At 45.0% G+C, this 19,154-nt stretch overlaps 1 protein-coding gene and 1 long non-coding RNA gene across 2 annotated transcripts in view; one reads left to right on the top strand and one right to left on the bottom strand.

Annotated features, from left to right (window-relative positions):
• Window positions 1-19,154, top strand: part of LOC311527172 — a 60,089-nt gene that overhangs the window by 7,760 nt on the left and 33,175 nt on the right. The window contains exon 2 of the long non-coding RNA XR_014713266.1: window positions 10,498-10,667. This is a non-coding gene — a long non-coding RNA (uncharacterized lncRNA). The remainder of the gene's footprint in view (window positions 1-10,497; window positions 10,668-19,154) is intronic.
• Window positions 12,692-18,359, bottom strand: GRIFIN (galectin-related inter-fiber protein). The gene is made up of 4 exons (XM_084641887.1): window positions 18,278-18,359; window positions 15,357-15,436; window positions 15,090-15,252; window positions 12,692-13,772 (listed from the first exon to the last, which is right to left on the bottom strand). Exons 1-4 carry the CDS (start codon window positions 18,296-18,298, stop codon window positions 13,608-13,610), a joined length of 429 nt encoding a protein of 142 aa, XP_084498013.1. The 5' UTR covers window positions 18,299-18,359; the 3' UTR covers window positions 12,692-13,607.

The raw sequence follows: 19,154 nt of genomic DNA, 5'->3' as shown, positions 1-19,154 counted from the left end.
AGTGTATCTGCATACATATGCAGAAGTTGTCTACTGCCATATTAAGTGTGTAGGCTTCTATTCAAACCAAACTTTGTTTTTGCAATTGTTTTGTTAGTTTTGTTTTGATCCATTTAGTGGAACTCATGTGGTTGTTTGAGCTGCAGCTGTTTACTTCTACGGCCTAGGAGGTCAGGTGTGTGGCAACTGCATCAGGGTACAGGGAGTCAAAATTTCAGAAGGAGCTTGAGCTTTAGCACCCTGAAAAGTGGGACAGTCCCAAAGCTCACGCAGCAGTCCAAGCTGGAATGTCTACACTGCAATTAAACAGCCCCACTGCCTGAACCCCATGAGCCCAAGTCAGCTGACACGGGCCAGCCACAGGGTGTCTAATTGCAGTGTAGACATACCCTCTGAGTTGATCTGGAAAATAGACAGGATGGTCCTTGCCTGCCTCACAGCAGTGATGTGAGGTTTAGTTAGGGCTTGTATCACAAATTTGCACCACTTTAGTTAAATTGTTGCAAACCCCTGAGTGGACTCTCTGTAAAATGTTTAAGAAATGGCTTATATTAAGTTAGCTTATGTCAGTAATGATCTGACAAAGTTTGTGGGTAAAATCCTGGCTCTTTTGAAGTCAATGACAAAATTCCCCAGGACTTCAATGCGGTCAGGATTTCACCCTGCATGTAGACAAGCCCTTATTCTGTCTGGTTCTTATACCACACTTCTCACCATAATGTCTGAGTGCCTTCCAGTGCATTCAGCAACTTGACTACACATCTGTCATGTTTTGTTTTTTTTCTCATCCACTGCCCAGAGGAGTGTCTTCTTCTGGTAGGGTTTTAGGTGTTTTTTTTAAGATACATGTTGCTTTGTATTTGTGTTTGAGAAGGCAAGGTAAAGGAAATGCACCTTGCACTGGGGCAAAAGGTAGTGATGTTTGGGGTGGGCCTTACTTCTTGGGGGAGTTCATTGCACAGGTTTGACTGGTCCCCCAGAAAGTTCTATCTCTGACACAGATGAGCTTTCTCTAAGTGTAGCAAGCTCTCTTGTGCCACAAGAGCAGAGTTGTCAACCACAGTCTTCAACCCAGGGCTTTAGATGGTCTTTTAGATACCCAGGCCATGAAGTGCTTTGAAGACAAGGACCAAGACCCCAATCTTGGTTCGAAATTCTATGGGAAACCAGTGCAGAGAGCAGAGGACAGGCATGGTATGTTCACGGTAGCCTATGTTGCTGACGAGACGCACTACGGCATTCTGTACTTGCTGGAGTTTCCTAAGTGCTGAAGGCTTCACAGCCAGGTCTGTCACATTGCTGTAGTCCAGCTGGAAGGTGACAAAGGTGTGAATAGCTGAGGCCAGGTCATCATCCGCCAGGATGGGATAGAGTTTCCTAGCCAGCCTGAGGTGCTAAAGAGGGTTACATGTAGATGCTATGTGAAAGTTTAGCATCAGTGAAGAATCTAGGAGAACTCTCAAGCTGCAGACTGAACTGACTAACTGTGGATGTGTACCTTCCACCAAAGGGAACAGCACCATACCTGCAAGCTCTTCCAAGTGCTTTCCTTTGCCCATCAGCAGCGTCTCTGTTTTGTTTGGGTTCAGCTTTAGCCAGCTGTTCTTCATCCATGAGCTGATCTCATCCAAGCACCAGGCCATCTTGGTGGCAGTGGTGTGGTTATATGTGGTGAAGGATAGGTAGAGCTATGTATCACTTGCATATTGCTGGCACTTGAGTCCTTATTGTTTGATCATTCACCTAGTGTTTGCATGTAGATGCTGAAAAGGTCTGGAGAGAGAGTTGATCCTTGTGGTCTCCAGAAGTCGGAGATCTAGTAGTGGAAGGGCAGTTTCCCATCACTAGTGGTTGTGTGCATTCCTCCAGGAAGGACTCAGCTCATTTTAGTGCATTCCCTGGACCTCTGCCATCTCTCTCAGGCATGACAGAAGAGTCTCATGGTCTACAGTACTGAATTCTGCAGAGAGATCCAGGAGGCTGAGATTGGATGTGGGCCCTCTATCCACTGACAGGAGGAGATCATCCATCAGTGTCTCTAATGCAGTTTCAATTCCATGCCCTGACCTGCCTCTAGTTCATGCTGTTATTTTCCTTTTACCCTAAGGGCAGGGCCCATGTGCTCTTTTATCTCTGTTAAATGCCATACAAATTATTATTATTATTATGGTGAGCCTAAGTCTAACCATGAGTGGGACTCCCTTTGTGCTAGGCGTTGTACAAACAGAGGAGTAGAAAGTCCCTCCCCCAAAGATCTGACAATGTAAATAGGCAAGAGAAACACAGGGTGGAGAAAGGGATAGAACACACAAGCAGCATGAACAATGGCAGCAACAAAATAATAGAGCCCTCTCTCTCTATGTGTGTATGGACTGATATCCTGCCATAAGGAGGATGTTACAGTACTTTAGCTTTAAATGTTACCCTCCTCCAAAGTTACCCTGACAGGGTAAGTCCTTTGGAGCCTCAGTACCTTATTACTCAAAAACCCCATATTAAGTCATGGCCAAGCCATCATAAAAACAAAGAACCATCGTTCGGGGACCTACTAAACCAGGGTTTGTTGCTCCCTCTGCTGGCTAATCAAACATGATCCATTTCCAGAAATGTTCCAGCGAGATGGATGCTGATGGTGCACAAAGATTTTTTGGCATAAGACATTGGGAGCCCGATTCTGCATTCACATCAGTGTCAATCAGGAGTAATTCCACTGAAGTTAATGGATTGACATCCGTGTAAATTTAGCATGGGGTCAGACTCGCATCTGATATATCATTTAAAGATAATACACCAAAGCAGCTAAGTATGTTTCAGATTTATTTAAAAACAAACAAATGGGAAATCACTGTTTGATAAATGGAAAGGAACAATATTGAAAGAATTTTTTTCAGTTTTCTAAGAATAATTACAAGCATCAAAGAATGACTAATTTTAAGTTTTTGAATGTCCTTTTAAGTACTTTAAATGGACAATATGTAATTTTTGAGGTCTATGACTGTGAATTGCCTAGATGCCTGTTTTTATAAATACATGTAAGCCAAGTTTTGTAGCTGCCACTCTTGTTATCTAGAAGTCTCATGGACTGAGCTGTACAGAAATGCAATGGCTGGAATAAAAAGATAACTATATGGACAGGAATTGGTCTGATTTGGTGTTAATTGATTCAAGACCAAACAACATGTCATGTTGCCATTAGTGTGATTGCAAGAGTGATTTTCCCCCAAATAGTTTGTTGTTGGATTGAGCAGGAGGGAAAGCACATAGAAATCTGTGGAGTGATAGAGAAATCCTGGGCCAAATTCACCCCTGTAGGACCTCTATTTAAATGAATGGAGTCATACAGGTGGCGGGAGGGGTTGATCCAACCTCATTAAAAAGTGAGCAAGTGAATATAAACAGCAGAGCTGTACTAACTCTGAAACTAGTTGTCAGTAGAAATCAATACTGTACGTATCTAACTTACAGCGCAAATACACAAACAAGAGTGTCAAGTGATCTTGAGCTCATGTTCAGCCAGAACCATCTCCCATCAAATTCATGCCATCCAAAAGATCAATATGTTTTTTTTTTATAACATGATGGGCTTTTCAAAGGGGAGCAGTGAATTTCCCACCGCCATGCACTGAGGTGTCTGGGAAAGAAAGGGAAAACCAGTTGAACAAACTCTCAGGCAAAGCACCAGCCTTACTGCCACTGTTTGTTTCACTCAGGATTTTTTTTTTGGAGGGGAGCAGATGAATTTGGTGCTCATGAAAATCAGATGTTGATATTTTTGAGATCCCCCATTCTGAGAAAGTCAAGGATTTCAAACCTTATGTGCAAGTTTTCAGAGGGGCTGTGATCCTGCGGCTCCTGTTAATTTCAAGGACCCATATATTTCCCCAAAGGGTTGCATTAATCTATATGCCCCTCCTATTCCAGCAGGAATGCAACAGGCTGTACTAGCATCTTGCACCTTCTCTCTCCTCGGCTACAACTAAGGTCAGTTTAATTAAGTGAGGGTTTGTTTTTCTTTCTCTTTTTAGATGACCAGTGACACATCCACTCTTAGTAAAACACACATTCCTTCATCACCAGGGAGAAATACTTAGAACCTGCCTGAAAATGAAGTCCAGATAAATCAGACCTGGTGACCCACAGCAGTCAGGTGGTTCTGTTTCTCCTCTCAGCTGCACCGATTTCGCACTGGTGTAACACTATTAACGTCAGTGGCATTACACCTGAATAACCAGTACAACTGAGAAGAAGAGCCCAGGATGGCAAAGAGCTACTAGATTATCCAGAGACCACCAATTTCCCAATTACCAAGGCCCTACATGAATCTCAGTCTACCTAAACAGTTCCAGGCTTGCAAAACTCTAACAGACCTCCTCTGTTTACACCCAGAAACATGAGCAACTGACTACTAGGTCATCACATGACAAAGGATTTTCAGTTGGATCAGCTGACTGCTAATAGGGGGCATCATATGACAAAGGCTTTAAATTTGACAGTGTGGTTTACCCTCTCCTAGCTGCAGGCTTAGAGGGAAATGGAGTGGAAACAGAAAGAGACAGGAAGGAAAGGCAGAGGGAAAAGAGCGACTGGAATAAAAATGTTATTGCTAGTAAAGGATTTCAGGGAGAATAGAGCAAGTAAAATTACAAAGGAAGGGAGTAAGTCTATCTCCCAGGGGGTATTCTGACCCTGACTCTATTTGTTTCTGCTTGGACCTGCTGGGGTTTATAGGGCTTAGGTTAGCTATAGTTGCTGGAGTAGAGCCATTTTTGTAACAATGGCTGGAGATCAAATGATGTGTATTATGGACAAAACCTGATATGTTTTGTGTACAAACTCAGGAAATTGTGAGCATTCCTGCTCCACAGCATTTAGCAGGGTAACCAAGGAAGATGCACCTGGAATCTGAGTACCCAACTTCTGGGGAGGGTGCAAATTTGAATTTGGGTCTGAATATTTCAGCTTTCTCTAATAGGCTGAACCAAACACCTCCAGACCCAAACACCCCCACATTCTGAGAGGTTCAAAATCTACATTTTTCAGTTCTTGGTACGAAAAGGATCTCCTGTGTAGGTTGCCTTTGCTCTATAGTAATAGTGCACAATCTATATTAGTGAAGTGGTTCTCCTAGAAGCACCCCAGGTAACTTACAGAAGCTACAGCTGGTCATCCACTGCTGGGCCTCTGGGAGGCAGCAACCTCTGGGGCTTAGTGTGACAGCCAATATGTGCTAGCAACACAGCTCAAGCTTAGAGCAAAGGCCAAGGTTAGGTGCTGAAATGGCTGCGTGTTTCTGACAGTCAAGGGGCAGTTGGTGCTGTAAATCACTCAGACATCTTATTTTTGGGACAGGATGTTGTGTTGAAGAAGAGGGAAGTAAACAGGGATATGCATGGCACTTAGATCAGCACTTAGTGTGGAATCTGAAGCAAAGGAAGTTGGAGGAAGGATAACTTATAGCCCAGAGCATAGAAAGAAAAGCTGGTAGCAGTAGAAGATAATGCACCTTAGGTTAATTCACTGCTCACAAGCTTAGGCCCCTTCTCTAACTCCGTTGGTCCAGCATTACACACAGCATGTGGGACCTAGCTTGCTAAGTGGTGCAAAACAGACTTAATGGGATCTTGCCCATCGGGTTTGCAATCTTGGGTCTATCTGTTGGGCCAGTGGTTCTCAATCAGGGGTAGGCATACTGCTGGGGGTATGCAGAGGTCTTCCAGGGAAGTACATAGCTCATCTAGATATTTGCCTAGTATTACAACAGGCTACAGAAAAGCACTAGTGAAGTCAGTACAAACTAAAATTTTATACAGACAATGATGTGTTTATACTGCTCTATTTACTATCCACTGAAATGTAAGTACAATATGGATATTCCAATTGATTTATTTTATAATTATATGGTAAAAATTATATGGAGAAAGTCAGCAATTTTTCAGTAATAGTGTGGCTGGGACACTTTTGCATTTTTATGTCTGATTTTGTAAGCAAGTAGTTTTTAAATGAGGTGAAACTTGGGGGTACGCAACACAAATCAGCCTCCTGAAAGGAGTACAGCAGTCTGGAAAGGTTGAGAGCCACTGTATTAGTCCACAAAAGCTGGTAGGAGATATCTGGGATTTCAGAATAAGGCAATGAAGAACCTCAACCTGTGCGATACCTAGCCATTTGTACAAGGCTGCAGGCAGGTCGTGTATTCCTGTGGGTAGGACACTGAATCAGGTGTGAGGTTCAACTGGGTTCTATTTCAGGCTCTGCCAATGACCTGAGCTCTTCTGTGACTTTGGTCAAGTCACTTCCCCTTTCTGTGCCTTAGGTCCTCCACCTGTAACATGGGGTGATGCTGCTGCCCTCCCTTTGCAAAGCATTCTGAGGTAGAGAGATGAAAAGTGCTATATAGGAGCTAAGTATTATTATTATTTTAGGGGATTTGGGATGGAGAATTAATTCCTGATCTTAACAGGCAATCATCTTCTGCTCTGATGAAGCAAGAGATTTGATTAGCTTTATTACCTTAATTTGCTGTGCTACACGTGACGTGGTGCTGCATCCAAATAGGCTGAAGGGGGAGGGGTCTGAGCAGACCACAAGAACTGGAGTGTGTAATAAACTTGGATCCTGATAGGCTAATAAATAACATTTCCGTGGTCACTAATATTATATAATAGCATAACTGTCAGAAAACCTGAGGACTTTATCTTCCAATACCAGGTCCTTTGTATTATGTCTATTGGTTTCAGATAATCTCTCTCAAGCCTGCCTTTAATCTCCAGGACCACCAGGCAGCAAGTGTCCGAGGATGGTACCTGCCCTCACCCTTAGCCCCACAACCATGAGGCTGGAGTGTCTCGTCCAAGCTGAAATGATTCAAATGCTTCAGGCTTTGTCCTGTGTTTGTAAGAAATCCCCTTCCCCACAAACACCATCAGGAAAAGCACTTGCTCCCTTTCCAGCACAGTCTCCACTGACTCCCTGGTCCAAATGGTGGCAGACCTCATGCAGCCGGGCCTGGCTGGTAGCACTAGGAACTGTCTCACCCTAGAATAGTGAATTACTTCTCCATCCCCCTCCCCGCCATTTCCTCGGAAAGAAGGCACATTTCATCTCCAGTTTTCTCACAAAGAAACCACAAATCCTGCTGACTTAAGGGGCTTCGAGGCCTGGGCAGTAAATCAGAAACCCAGGCTGGAGTCTGCTAGATCCTGAGATGAGTTCAGAGCAGTGGTGGGTGAGAAAGATGCCCATTGCTAATCAGCTCTGCTCTTCCCAGAGCCACATTCAATGACAATGGGGCGTGGCAGGGGGATTACAAGTGTTATAGCGTGGTGGCCGAGGCAGTAATTTAGAAACACTGGCTGGTGTTCACAGAAAATTGCTGGCTAAAGGTCAGTGGCCTGCCCCGGTCAGCTCGTCTCTCTCCAGCAGGAGTCACTGCCCAGGGAATGAAACAAGGCAGAATGGAAGATGATCACTGGAGAATTAATAACAAGGCTAAGGGATTACAATGGCAGTGCAGGGTAAATCAGGCTTGTCCAAGGCCACAGACTTCGTTTTGGCTCTGCGCCTCCACCTTTCAAATGGGTTTTAAACACTCCCATCCTGCCCCTCCGCCTTCCAGAACTAGAGGGAGGCCTCAGTATTCCTCATTGTCAATCAGCACCGGCAATGAGCCACTTCTCCCATCCCACCTCCATCCCGCATTAGCTTTCCCAAGGTAGGACCCAGCAACCCATGTGGTCAGAGAAGAGCCCATTGTTAAAGCTGGCAGAGAGAACACCTCTCATTCTGATGTCACTGGACAGCATGCTCTGCTGATTGGATGTGACTGTCACTGATTAGTGAGTCAGGGTGCTCAGCCGGCTGTGGGGGAGCGGACAGAGCTTGTTTGCAGGGAAATGTGACAATTATTAAGAGTGTCAGAGTCCTGACCAGACACTGAATGTCAGAGGCATCAGCGGACACCGTGTCTGTCGGACACCTGCAGGGCTCCTTTCTGTGACGCTGCCTGACTCAGCGAAGCCCTGAGGGGCCCTAACCCGGGGTGCCACCGCAGAGGAGCAGAGCAGGCACGGAATCCATTACCAGGATCAGGGACAATGGATCATGGGTCTGATTCGCCTCCCCATTGAATTCACTGGAGCTATGATGTAAAACCAGTATGAATGAGAGGAAGATCAGGCCCTGCTACAGGTATAAGGACTTCTTTTCTATTGCTCCAGGTAGCAACAACTAGGGACAAAATACTGTCAATAAAAAGACACTCATCAACCTATTTAAGTACGTTGAGATTCAGCATTCCCTCCTAGCAAGGAGACTCCTGGGCAAGAAACTCTAGCCTGGGGATTTACCTGGGACAGTTACAGGCCAGAAACTCTTGCTAAATCGATCTGAACATGTATCAGGCAGGGAGAGGACTCCTTCAGCCTGGAAATCATGGGATCACAGCTATTTTCAGACACATGGTTTCTTCCAGCCTGTAAAACTTCCTCTCGCTTGCTGTTCTAGGATAGGATCTGAGCATCTCTTTTAGGCTTCCTCTCTCTTTTACGTAAACCAATAGCAGCAGCAGCTTCTGTATTTATAACTAGAGTCATGTCTTACCCCACCAAGGAGGCTTCAGGACAGATAGCCTCTCCCCACATATCCAGGATTTGGGAGTGTTCTGTGATGCTTCTGAGCATGGCTCCAGCTCTTGTGTGCCGTCATTTTAAATGGGACATAATGAAGTTATGGCTTTGGGGGTACATAAGACCAGGGGTGTTAACAGTGGCACTGGGGGTGAATTAATCTCTGTCATGGCTGCAGACCATATGCCCTTTGGCTTCTAACACGATTTTAAACTCTCCAAGGGATTCATATATATGTGGGGGGGAGCCTCCTGTTCATCAGCTCCCACCTGTTTCAGCTCCCTAACCATTAATATGAAGGCCTGTTTAAAGCTGGGGGAAGAGGCCTCGTTTCTTTTCCTTGTAGCCAAAAGACCAGTAATCAGGGGCCTCCTGCCACCATCAGCATGCCTCATCCTCTCCTGAGAACGGCTGTAGGGGCTCAGCAAACCTCTCAGGCTAACCTGAGCAGCAGTAGGTGACACTGATCAAGAGGCCTGATGCAGGCAGTGGCAAGCCAGCAATGGAAGCCTAAATCACGATCAAAATCGTGCCACAAGTCCTCCTTTTCTTTTTGCAAATATAGGCTAACACGGCTGCTACTCTGAAACTTCTCAAGAGTAGTGATCAACAAATGGCAGAAGAGGGCGACTCCGAGCCAGAGGGTACATCCCAGTTCCAGTGGCGGCATGAGAGAGAGAACTCTGTAACATTGAGCTATGGTGTATGTCTTGCCTTCAGGGATGCTCTATGGCTTAGTTGCTCCATATCAGCATTTCTATCTGCAAGAATGAGACATGCTACAGCCAGGAGCCATCAAGTACCTTTCATTGCCAGGGAAGCAAAAGTTTCAGTGTGAGGATGGAGTGGTTAATATTTCTACCCCAACAGCAGCTCCACTGATGTGTCAGGAAAGTTTGCACTCTGTTTCTCTCTCAGATGGTAAATAAGTGAGATCAGCCGATTAGCTCTCAGGAAGGCTGAGGGAGCCTGTGTGTTAGAAGAGACACGGTGCAATCGGATGTTGCTGGCTAATTTTTTATGGCAGCTCTTTTTATTTATTTGTACTTGAAATATGTTTGCCCTGTTCATCCAAGCTCAGTGACTGAAGTAATTGGACTAATGGAATATTTATATAGTGGTGGGATATAGGTGGGGCCAGGGGCGGCCCTAGACTAGCTACCAGCAACTGGCGCCCTAGATGAACCATGCAATTGGTGCCCTCCCACCCCCAAACCCTAAGGGCAGATCTAGGCTGAGGTTTTTGGTAAACTGGGAAACATTTTACCCCTTTTTTCCTTTTAATGTTTTTTAAGCTTTTTTTATAAAATAGAGGCTTAATTATTCAGTTTGTCTGTCCAACCAATGTTTCTGAGATCAGATAAAATAGAGACATGAAATATTCAGAATAGATTTGTACATGACAGCTAGATGATATTTCAGTCCGATTTCAAATAAAAATGCATTAAAAATGTTAATTATAATTTTTATTGTTACAAATCCAAAATCATCCATTACGCTATCCTACTTTAACTGCCATTACCACCACATCCAATATAGAAAGAAATAAGAAAACTCTTCAATGAACTTTAACCTTTATTTACAAAACACTCTGAATAAAAAACACTCTGTGCTCTTAAAACATGACTTTTCTTGCTTTAAGGTTTGAAAATTCAGACATTAGTTCTTTTAGATCCAGTTTTCCACCTATTTCATGCTCTATTGACGTTGTGGCAAATCCAACAAGTCTCTCTTGCCCCATTGTTGAATGCAGATACGTTTTTATCAATTTTAACTTTGAGAAGTTACGTTCCCCACTAGCTATGGAAACTGGCAAAGTTAAAAGACTGCGTAGAGCTATAAAAATGTTTGGAAAACTGTCTTATTTTCACAGACAAACTTCAGTACTTCTTCAGGAGTGGAATGTTTCTTAAGTCGTCTTGAAAAAGCCTGAAGCTCAGTAAACAAATCTGTAGCATCAATGTCTTTTGAATTTTCATGAGGCAATGCCGACTCTCTGCTCTACATGAATTTCCGGCTATGTGACCTTGATGTATATTCGAGGTAGGTGTCACTAGCATTACAGCTCTTGCCGCTGGCAGATGTTTCATTGTGTCTGAGTTATTGCCTATCAAAATTGCGGAGTGGGTCATCTTGGCCCTATGTTGCAAACTGACATTTTTTTTGCTAAAACATTATTTCTTTTGCAGTAAATAAAAGATTTGACACATTAATAAATTCTCAGAAATGTAGAGAAATGAATTATAATTCATATTCCCTCCATACACGCAAGGGAATTGAAATAATGACATCTTCGTTATTTTATTTGTATTGTTTTTCATCTTTTTCATTTTTTTTTCATTTTTTTAAAAAAAATTGGCTCCCCCCCCACAAATTTGGCTCCCCATTTAACTTGGCACCCTAGGCGACCACCTATATGGATGGGCCTGCCCTGGATGGCGTTTAGTGCAAAGTATTATTATTTTGAATTCCCTCAGCAGTTTTCCCCCATGAAGCATAATCAGCATCATGAAACTTCCCAACAGGGACAAATAAAATGAGCAATTTCTTTCAAATATAGTTCAGTGGTATCAGAGACAGACAGGGCAAATTTTATGCTGTAAAGGTCCTGAGTCTGATTGCACTTGCATTTATTTTAGACCTGTGTAACTGCATTGACTTCAGCAGAGATAACTGTGGGTTTTGGCCACTGTAACTCTGATCTGGATCAGACTATAAATGCAGCTCCTCTGGAAATAAGCCCCCCTCTCTGAGGCTGACCCCCTAGCTGGGCAGTGGGACCCAGCAGTGGTGGTTTTACTTCAGAGTGGTTGGAAGCTCCAAAAAGGAATGAACAGGGAGAGTGAAAGTGTTTCACTTCCAAAAAGGGGGATTCTCCAGGTCAAGGTGCGACTCGGCTTGTGGTAAGGACTTGATTAACAAGGAGGTACATCTATCACAATTTCCACCTTCTGTCTTGTAACCGGCCTGGTTGCCATTTACAAAACATATTTTCTATTCTTTTTAATGTGACCACATCTGTTCTGAGCCTTCCTGTGTTCCCAGTACAGTCTTTGCAATGAGAACATAATGTCCTCGAGTTATAGTCTGGAAATACTTTTAAGACACATAAATGTAGACTTTGCAGTATTCTGTGTTGGGATTGGCAGACTATTCACCCCTTCCTTTTAGGTCAGTAAGACTATAAATAGAAGGAAAGGAGAATGACCTCAGCCAATCAGACGAAAAGAGTTCTGAAAAGGCCAGAGCTAAACTTTGACTTTTCACTGGACAGATAACAATTCCAGTGACTCCTTCCAATGACCAGAGATAGTAGAGGAGCAGATAGCAGCCATTTGTCCTCTTTCTTTATGGCTTACCATTTGGAACACAATCTGTCTAATACCTGGTGAACAAGGGGATGATTTGAGGGCAGCTGGAGTTGCCCTTTTGAATTAATTCATATTCATATTTAACAATGGTGACGTGTTTATGTCACTGCATGCAAGTTTGTCCATTAGCAGCCTTTCTACTGCTGGAGTGCAGTCAAGGGGTCCTACACGTAATATCCCACCAAGAGGAGAGAGAGGTGGACAATGTCAGAGAGGAAAGGGGGAAGGAGAAAGCAGGAGAACAAGTGAGTGTGTGTTGATTCCATTGGATTGAGAAGGAAGGAAGACGGAAAGGGAGAGAGAGAGAGATTGAGTCTAGCTGCTAAAAATATGGCGCTCTGTGCTTATCCTGAAAAACATAATTGCTAGAACCCAGTCCTGCTAGGACCCCTCGGCCTGGACTTTAGTTGTGTCTCCCTTGCGTTCTGACAAAATCATCTTGGCTCAGTGCTCCTTTAAACCCCTCCCCCTTTTGACCCACAGAATCACCCCTCCCCTTTTTAAGCCACAGAATCACTCCTGGGATCTGTATAACAACAGGAAAGTTGGCGGGTTAGAGCAGAGCAGATATGCATATTGTTGCAGTGTGGACAAAATTATTCCAAGAAATCTTGCAAAATTAGTTGACAAATTTTATTCCCCAGGTTCTGAACAGGAGCTTGGTTTCACCCCCTCCTTTCATGCCAAAGGGCCTTGTTTTCCCACTGTTGGATACAAGTGACTCCCTCGGAAGTCAATGAGAGTTGCTTGTACCCTGTGGCTAAAGAATCAGACCCTGGCTAGAGCCCCAGGGGAGGAATAATCATAGAATCATAGAATATCAGGGTTTGAAGGGACCCCTGAAGGTCATCTAGTCCAACCCCCTGCTCGAAGGTCAACTGGTGGAGTTTTAAACCACGGATTTCTCTAAGGAATGGACAGGCCTCATTCTGTATGAGGGCAGGAGCAAGGAGCATAGTCCTTTGCTACCATTTGTCAGGGATCACCTCCTCTCCTGGAGGACAGGGGGCTGCCTGCGAGCTGGGACCCGGGGCCGACGAATGTAGAAGCCACTTCACTCGGTGCCATTTTTCAGATTTTATTGGTGATCATGTTGACATTGTACCAAGCTCCAGTAGGCACATGCCCCTCTCTGCTGGCATCATTCTTACACATCCCCTAGATCAACATCTACAGCTGAGAAGTGTAGCTAATCCATACCCTATTCCGGAGTAGGAATATTTGCTCCGATAAAATTCAAATGTTCTTACCATTCAGTGCATACTGCCACACACAACAAACTGCTGTGTGGAATGCCATTGTTCATTACGACAAACAAGGATGAAAATGCCTAGACTTCCAGTTCTCCACCCTAGGGCACATGGTGTCAGAATGACTCTAGGGATCTGGACTGACTGACATTAATGAGCTTGCTATGTATTGCCATTGTATTGCTAGGATACAGTACATCATGGGCATGACAACTCTGTGCTATAGTGTTCTCCAGCAACATCCTTCCTGCTGGAGACAGCAGATGATGTGTGGGAGAGGGAGGAGAGAGGGTAACCAGTTGCCTACTGGGGCAGGGCTCTTAAAAGTGGTTAGGCTGGAAAGCCTGTCCCAACTTTAGTGCCTAATAAAGACTCCGTTTGGTGATTTCCATTGAAGAAATTCTGACATCATTAACGACCTGCAGTTTGGTGATAGCCGAGAGCTGTTTCTGCCGATGCTTGTACTGGAGGATTTTGTTTTCATCAATGGAAACATGGAAATAGTCTGGGTCAGAGTAGATTTCAATCTGAAAGAGAGAGAGTGAGAGTTAGGATCTCCAGGTCTTGGTCTGAAACATCACCAGAGAAGCTGATCCAGCACAAATGAAAGCATGTCTGATCTGTGGTCAGTGACAAACCTCTAGGACACTGATGGGTGTGCTAGCCACCTTCCATTCAGGCTAACTAAGGGAACAATTAAAACACCTCTTTGTTTAGTGGTAGCTGAAACCACGGCCCAGAGACTAGACTGAATGCACACACGGGCTTTGGGTTCATTGGTGGAGATGGGAAATGGCAAAGCAGAGTAACTACCATTCATTTGGCATCCAGGGAGTGTGCAAAACAAATGTAGCTTACACCAGCGGTTCTCAACCAAAGGTAGGCGTACCCCTGGGGGTGTGCAGAGGTCTTCCAGGGGGTACGTCAACTCATCTAGATAGCTGCCTAGTTTTACAACAGGCTACGTAAAAAGCACTAGCAAAATCAGTACAAACTAAAATGTCACCCAGTATATATTCCGTGAATGTAAGTACAATATTGATATTCCAATAGATTTATTTTATAATTATATGGTAAAATGAGAAAGTTAGCCATTTTTCAGTAATAGTGTGCTGTCACTTTTGCATTTTTATGCCTGATTTTGTAAGCAAGTAGTTTTTAACTGAGGTGACAGTTGGGGGTCCGCAAGACAAACCAGCCTCCTGAAAGGGATACAGTCATCTGGGAAGGTTGAGAAGCACTGGCTAACACTGATTTTTGGTGTTGTGAGGGGATAAATCAGGTCTGGAGTAAGTGGGTCCAGTTCCCCATAGGCTTTGTGGGTATAATTTAAAGTGTGTGTGTGAAGGGGGGCATGCTTTTTCTTACACCCTCTTGTTAATTGATTTTCCTGCTAATCACATATATCCTTAATCCTCCCACTTGCCTTGTGCATTACAGTTGCTTTGCACAGCCCCTATATGGCATGGCAGTGCAAGTCACACCACTTAACCACTTACAGCTCTTTATAGTCATCTTATAACTGATTTGTAGTTTACCTCACCATTTACATCCCTGCTAAACTGAGCCCAGGGATTGCCCAGGGAGTTACACCTGCATCATTACTCCATGCTGGATATGGCCCAGAGTGCTAAAGAGATCAAATTTCTGTTCTCTATTTTGTCATTGGAGTTAATGAAGTCAGTGAAGTTACTCCAGGTTTACAACAGGGTGACTGAGCAGAACTGTGCATTGAGGGAAGGATTGAATGATTTGTACTGCTGGTGCCAACTCCAGGGCTGGCAGTCATGTCTCTCTCCCAGCAGGCAGTGTCCCCAGAGATTTATGGGTTGATATTGAATTACCTGGAAAGGTTCCTTTGCTTTTAGGGGGAAGGTGTCAGTTACTTCTTCCGGCCCCCAGTGGCTGGAGAGGAAGGAGTTGCAGATGATTTTGGAGTCAGAGAAGCGAGGGTTAAAGTGGAAAGCGATCTGGTCTCCTGCATTGCAGAGGAAATTAATTTCAAACCTAAAAAACGAGAGAAATCAGTGAGTCAAACCCATGAAGCCTGGCAGCTGGGTCCCGTGAGACACCATGATGCTCTGAAAAATGGCTGCAAATAATGCTCTTACATATTTGCACTGGAGCTTGTTTCGCCTTTAACTATCACACTCCAGCCAGGACACAGCCCCTCTGGGTATGATGCTTCGAACTATGAACGAAAAAAAAAACGCAAGTCAGTTATACTCCGCAACGAAGAGAGACAAGGTGGCGGGCGAAGGTAATATTTTTTATTGGACCAACTTCTGTGGGTGAGAGAGACCAGCTTTTCAGCAATAAAGAAACGTATCTCGGCTTTCTCCCCTGCCCTCTCTCTCCTTCCCCATTTCCTCCACAGCTTATCACTGAGTCACTTTTCATCCCCCCTCTTTCCCATCTTCTCTTCCTCTTTTCCCTTGTCTTCCTCTTCCTCTCTCCCCTCCACCTCTTTGTCACTCAGCAATGCCACAAAATAAGCATAAACCAGCTCAGCCTTTCCTGCTCTCAGAATTCCCCTTTCTCTTCAGCCCAGCCCAGCTCTTTATACAAGAGGTTTTGGGGTGGCAAATCCCATTTTATCCGCTGATAGCTCAGAAATCACTGCTCTGCATCAACTGGCGGAGCAATGCCAGGGCTCTTGCTGCAAAAAACCTGCATAAAGTCCCTGTTTGCTATGAAATCAAGGACATCCTTCTTCCCCACCTCACCCTCAACAGTGCAAAATCTGCCAGGTCCTGAGCATGAGACTGTGAGGTGCTTTGAGGGATGGTTGGAATGGCAGGAACTGATCAGAGGGGAATAGTGAATCATAGACATGTCAGGCTAGAAGGGCTGTCAAGAGTCACCTAGTTCAGCCCTCCATATTAAGGCAGGATTAAGCCCATCCCAGACGGATGTTTGTCTATTCTCTTCTTAAAAGCCTCCACTAAGGAAGATTCCACAGTCTCTCACCTGGTCCTGTGCTTAACTTCCCTTATAGTTAGAAAGTTTTTCCTAACTATCCAACCTAAATCTCCCTGTGCTGCAAACTAAGTCGATTGCTTCTTCTCCTGGCCTTGGTGGACATAGAGAATAACTGATGACCATCCTCTTTATAACAATCTTTTACATATTTGAAGACCATTCCCCTCCCAGCCTTCCCTTCCCTAGACTAAAGGTGCCCAGTTCTTTCAGCCTTTCCTCAGAGGTCATATTTTCCAAACCTCTTATAGTTTTTGTGGCTCTTCACTGGACTCTCTCCTGTTTGTTCACAGCTTCCTTCAAGTCAGTGGAACATGGGCAGCTGGATAAGGGCCACCTCAGTCACTGTTACACACCTCACGCTTTCCAGGCTGGGATCTTTGTCCAGTCTCAGGGGTTAAACTTGTGTAAAAGACGGAGAGAGCAGGTTCGTTTCTCAATAATTCATGTGTCTGTTGAATAACCCATTTTTCATAAGAAATGCTTGACATTTCCTCCCTTTTCTGATGCTCTTATGAGCCGACTCTCTCTCCTGTGCTTCACACAACAGCAGCACCATTGAAATGCAGCCGGCTCTACTAAGGGTGGAAGGCAGGAGGAAAGGGGCCCACATCTCAGCACAACACAATGGGAAAAAGAGGAATTCTGGCTATGAAAAATTAGTCAAGCTGCCGTTCTTACAGAAAATACCCTGGGATCTCTCATGTCCATGCTGAGCAAATGGAACTTGAGATGTCACAGTTTCCCCAGTGAGATCCTCACCCGCTGAACTGCTTGGGGCTCAGCGTACCTTCCTCATAAGGATTTGGAACAGGGAGCTGAAGTAAGTGATGAATTCATCTGAAACAGCTCACTCTCTTCCCCATACTCCCCTGGGAATGACACCTGCTTCCTTTCGCTAGCAGTATGCCCACTCTACCCCCAAATGACCATCTGTGTTTGCAAAGCGCCTAGCACAAAGGGGTCTTGGTCCATGACTGGAGGTCCTAGGTGCTACCACAGCACAAATAATAAATAATAATAATAATATAATAATAAAATCTCATGGTTCCTCCTCGCCCCCCCCCCCACACACACACTGCACAATGCTCATCCCCATCACTGGGAGAAATCACTCCTGGTTTTGGCAGATACTCTGATGCTCTGCTCCAGTCCCAGTTTTCACTCCCAGTCATGTAGAACACACAGTCTCTCTCCCTCCCGGGCTTCACTCATCCAGTCTTTTACTCTGCCACTGGAGTCCATTCAAACCGTGCTTAGCGTCCCCCAGACACACACGTCCTTAGGGCAGGAGCTGAGATGTAATCATCTCAGACAGCTCCTCTGTTAATCTCCAGCCTCCTGTCTGGCTACTTCTAAAGACGGAGCCCACTAAACACTTCCCCGCCATTCTCATGCTGCTGTTTGGCCCCCCACACACAGCGGATATAATGATACTCACACATTTTGCCCCCTTAAAAACACCTGGGTCATGCAAAGCTGATTGTAAGGTGTAAACGGGGTGGAAGTCATGCTGGATACCCAGTCTGGGCTTCACTTGGCTCTCACCCCTACAGTCACTACAGCACATACAGCGAAACCTGCCTCACAACAGCAACTCCCTCTCTGCTACTGGGTGTCCCGAGAGAGATTATTTTAACCTACAAAAGAAAGACCCCTGCTTGGGTCGCTCCACTAGACGCTGGGCCAGATTCTGATCTCCCGACAACACTGTAATCCTGGAATAACTGCAATGAAGTCAGTGGTGTTAGTCTGGATTTACACCAGTGTAACTGAGACCACAATCTGGCCAGCTGCCCTAAAACATCCTTCTGTACTCGATTACAACAGAGATACATTTTGGGGCTCATTACTGAAACAGAAGAGCAGCCCCATAAGCAGAACTCCCATGTACCTGTAGGTTTTTGGCTTTGCTCTGGCCAGATTTCTGGGTTTTCTCCCCAGCTGCAATCCTCTTTCTTTATCTACCCTGTGCTTGAATTACCAGAACCCCAGACGCTGACCACCAGCTTGAGCTGGTGAGTTATGCCAGATGCTCGTCCCTCTCCCTTACCCGCAGTGCCATGCTGCTCATCTGCCTTTCCACCGTCAGACCGACCCACGGGGGGATGTGCAGCCAGCAAGGCCTGATATAAGGGCTGTTGACCACGTGTGTGTGTGTGGGTGGGAATTATCAGAGACAGAGGAGTGAGCTAGCCTCCTGACCCTTGGTGGGAGAAGAAGAATGGAACAATCCACTCCCTGCCTGTCTTGCAAAGTCAGACTGTTCATTCTCTCAGCACTAATCCAGACCTTGTGTTCTCACTAACAATGGCAACAGCAACAAAATAATCCAGAATGGTGACGTGGTGGCATCATTTTATTATAGTGTAGAAAGTTTGAATTGCAATCCCAGATAACACCTGGTCTTTACTGCACTAGGCCTCCCTCTGGTTAGGGTGGGTTTCCTGACAGGGAAATGGCTAAGAAGAAATCCCTGTGGGTTAATCCTCTGGGAGATTCTTCCACAGGCTAGGACAAGACTCTTGGGGAGAAAGAGGTGACTGCGGAGAGTAACCTCCGGGTGAGGGGGAGTTTGATTATACCTGTGGTCCATGCCCTGGGCAGGAGTGGACTGCAGAGGGAGACATGACTGGGGAGAATATTAGCCTTCTTGGTTCACATAGCTACTCTGGGAAAAAAAGCCTCTTTCCCTCTTCCCCCTCCTCTGTGTTGCCCCGCCAGAGGTGATGATTTCTGTGTATACGGGAGGAATTTTTCCCACTTGTTTTTCTTTCATTCTTTGTCATTTGTAATCCTGTCTAGAATCAGCTGATTCAAGCTCTGTCACTTTTCCCCGACAAAGCCTGGATTGTCAGCAGCGCATTAGGATTTAACACGCTGCTGATAACAGCACATTGCATCGACCCCTCTCTTCGCACAGTACAATC

This window comes from Lepidochelys olivacea (assembly GCF_965140295.1).
Source record: "Lepidochelys olivacea isolate rLepOli2 genome assembly, chromosome: 10".
NCBI classification, from domain to species: Eukaryota; Metazoa; Chordata; order Testudines; family Cheloniidae; genus Lepidochelys; species Lepidochelys olivacea.
The sequence above is the reverse complement of the archived record's forward strand: the minus strand, read 5'-3'. Positions and strand labels throughout refer to the sequence as shown.

Excerpts from the sequence above, each read along its gene's own strand:
- GRIFIN (XM_084641887.1), bottom strand. The coding sequence starts at position 18,298 with ATGAGCAGCATGGCACTGCGG. Across the intron at positions 15,437-18,277 it reads TGAGCAGCATGGCACTGCGG|TTCGAAGCATCATACCCAGA; the intron begins GTAAGGGAGAGG and ends TTTCGTTCATAG. Across the intron at positions 15,253-15,356 it reads ACAAGCTCCAGTGCAAATAT|GTTTGAAATTAATTTCCTCT; the intron begins GTAAGAGCATTA and ends CTCGTTTTTTAG.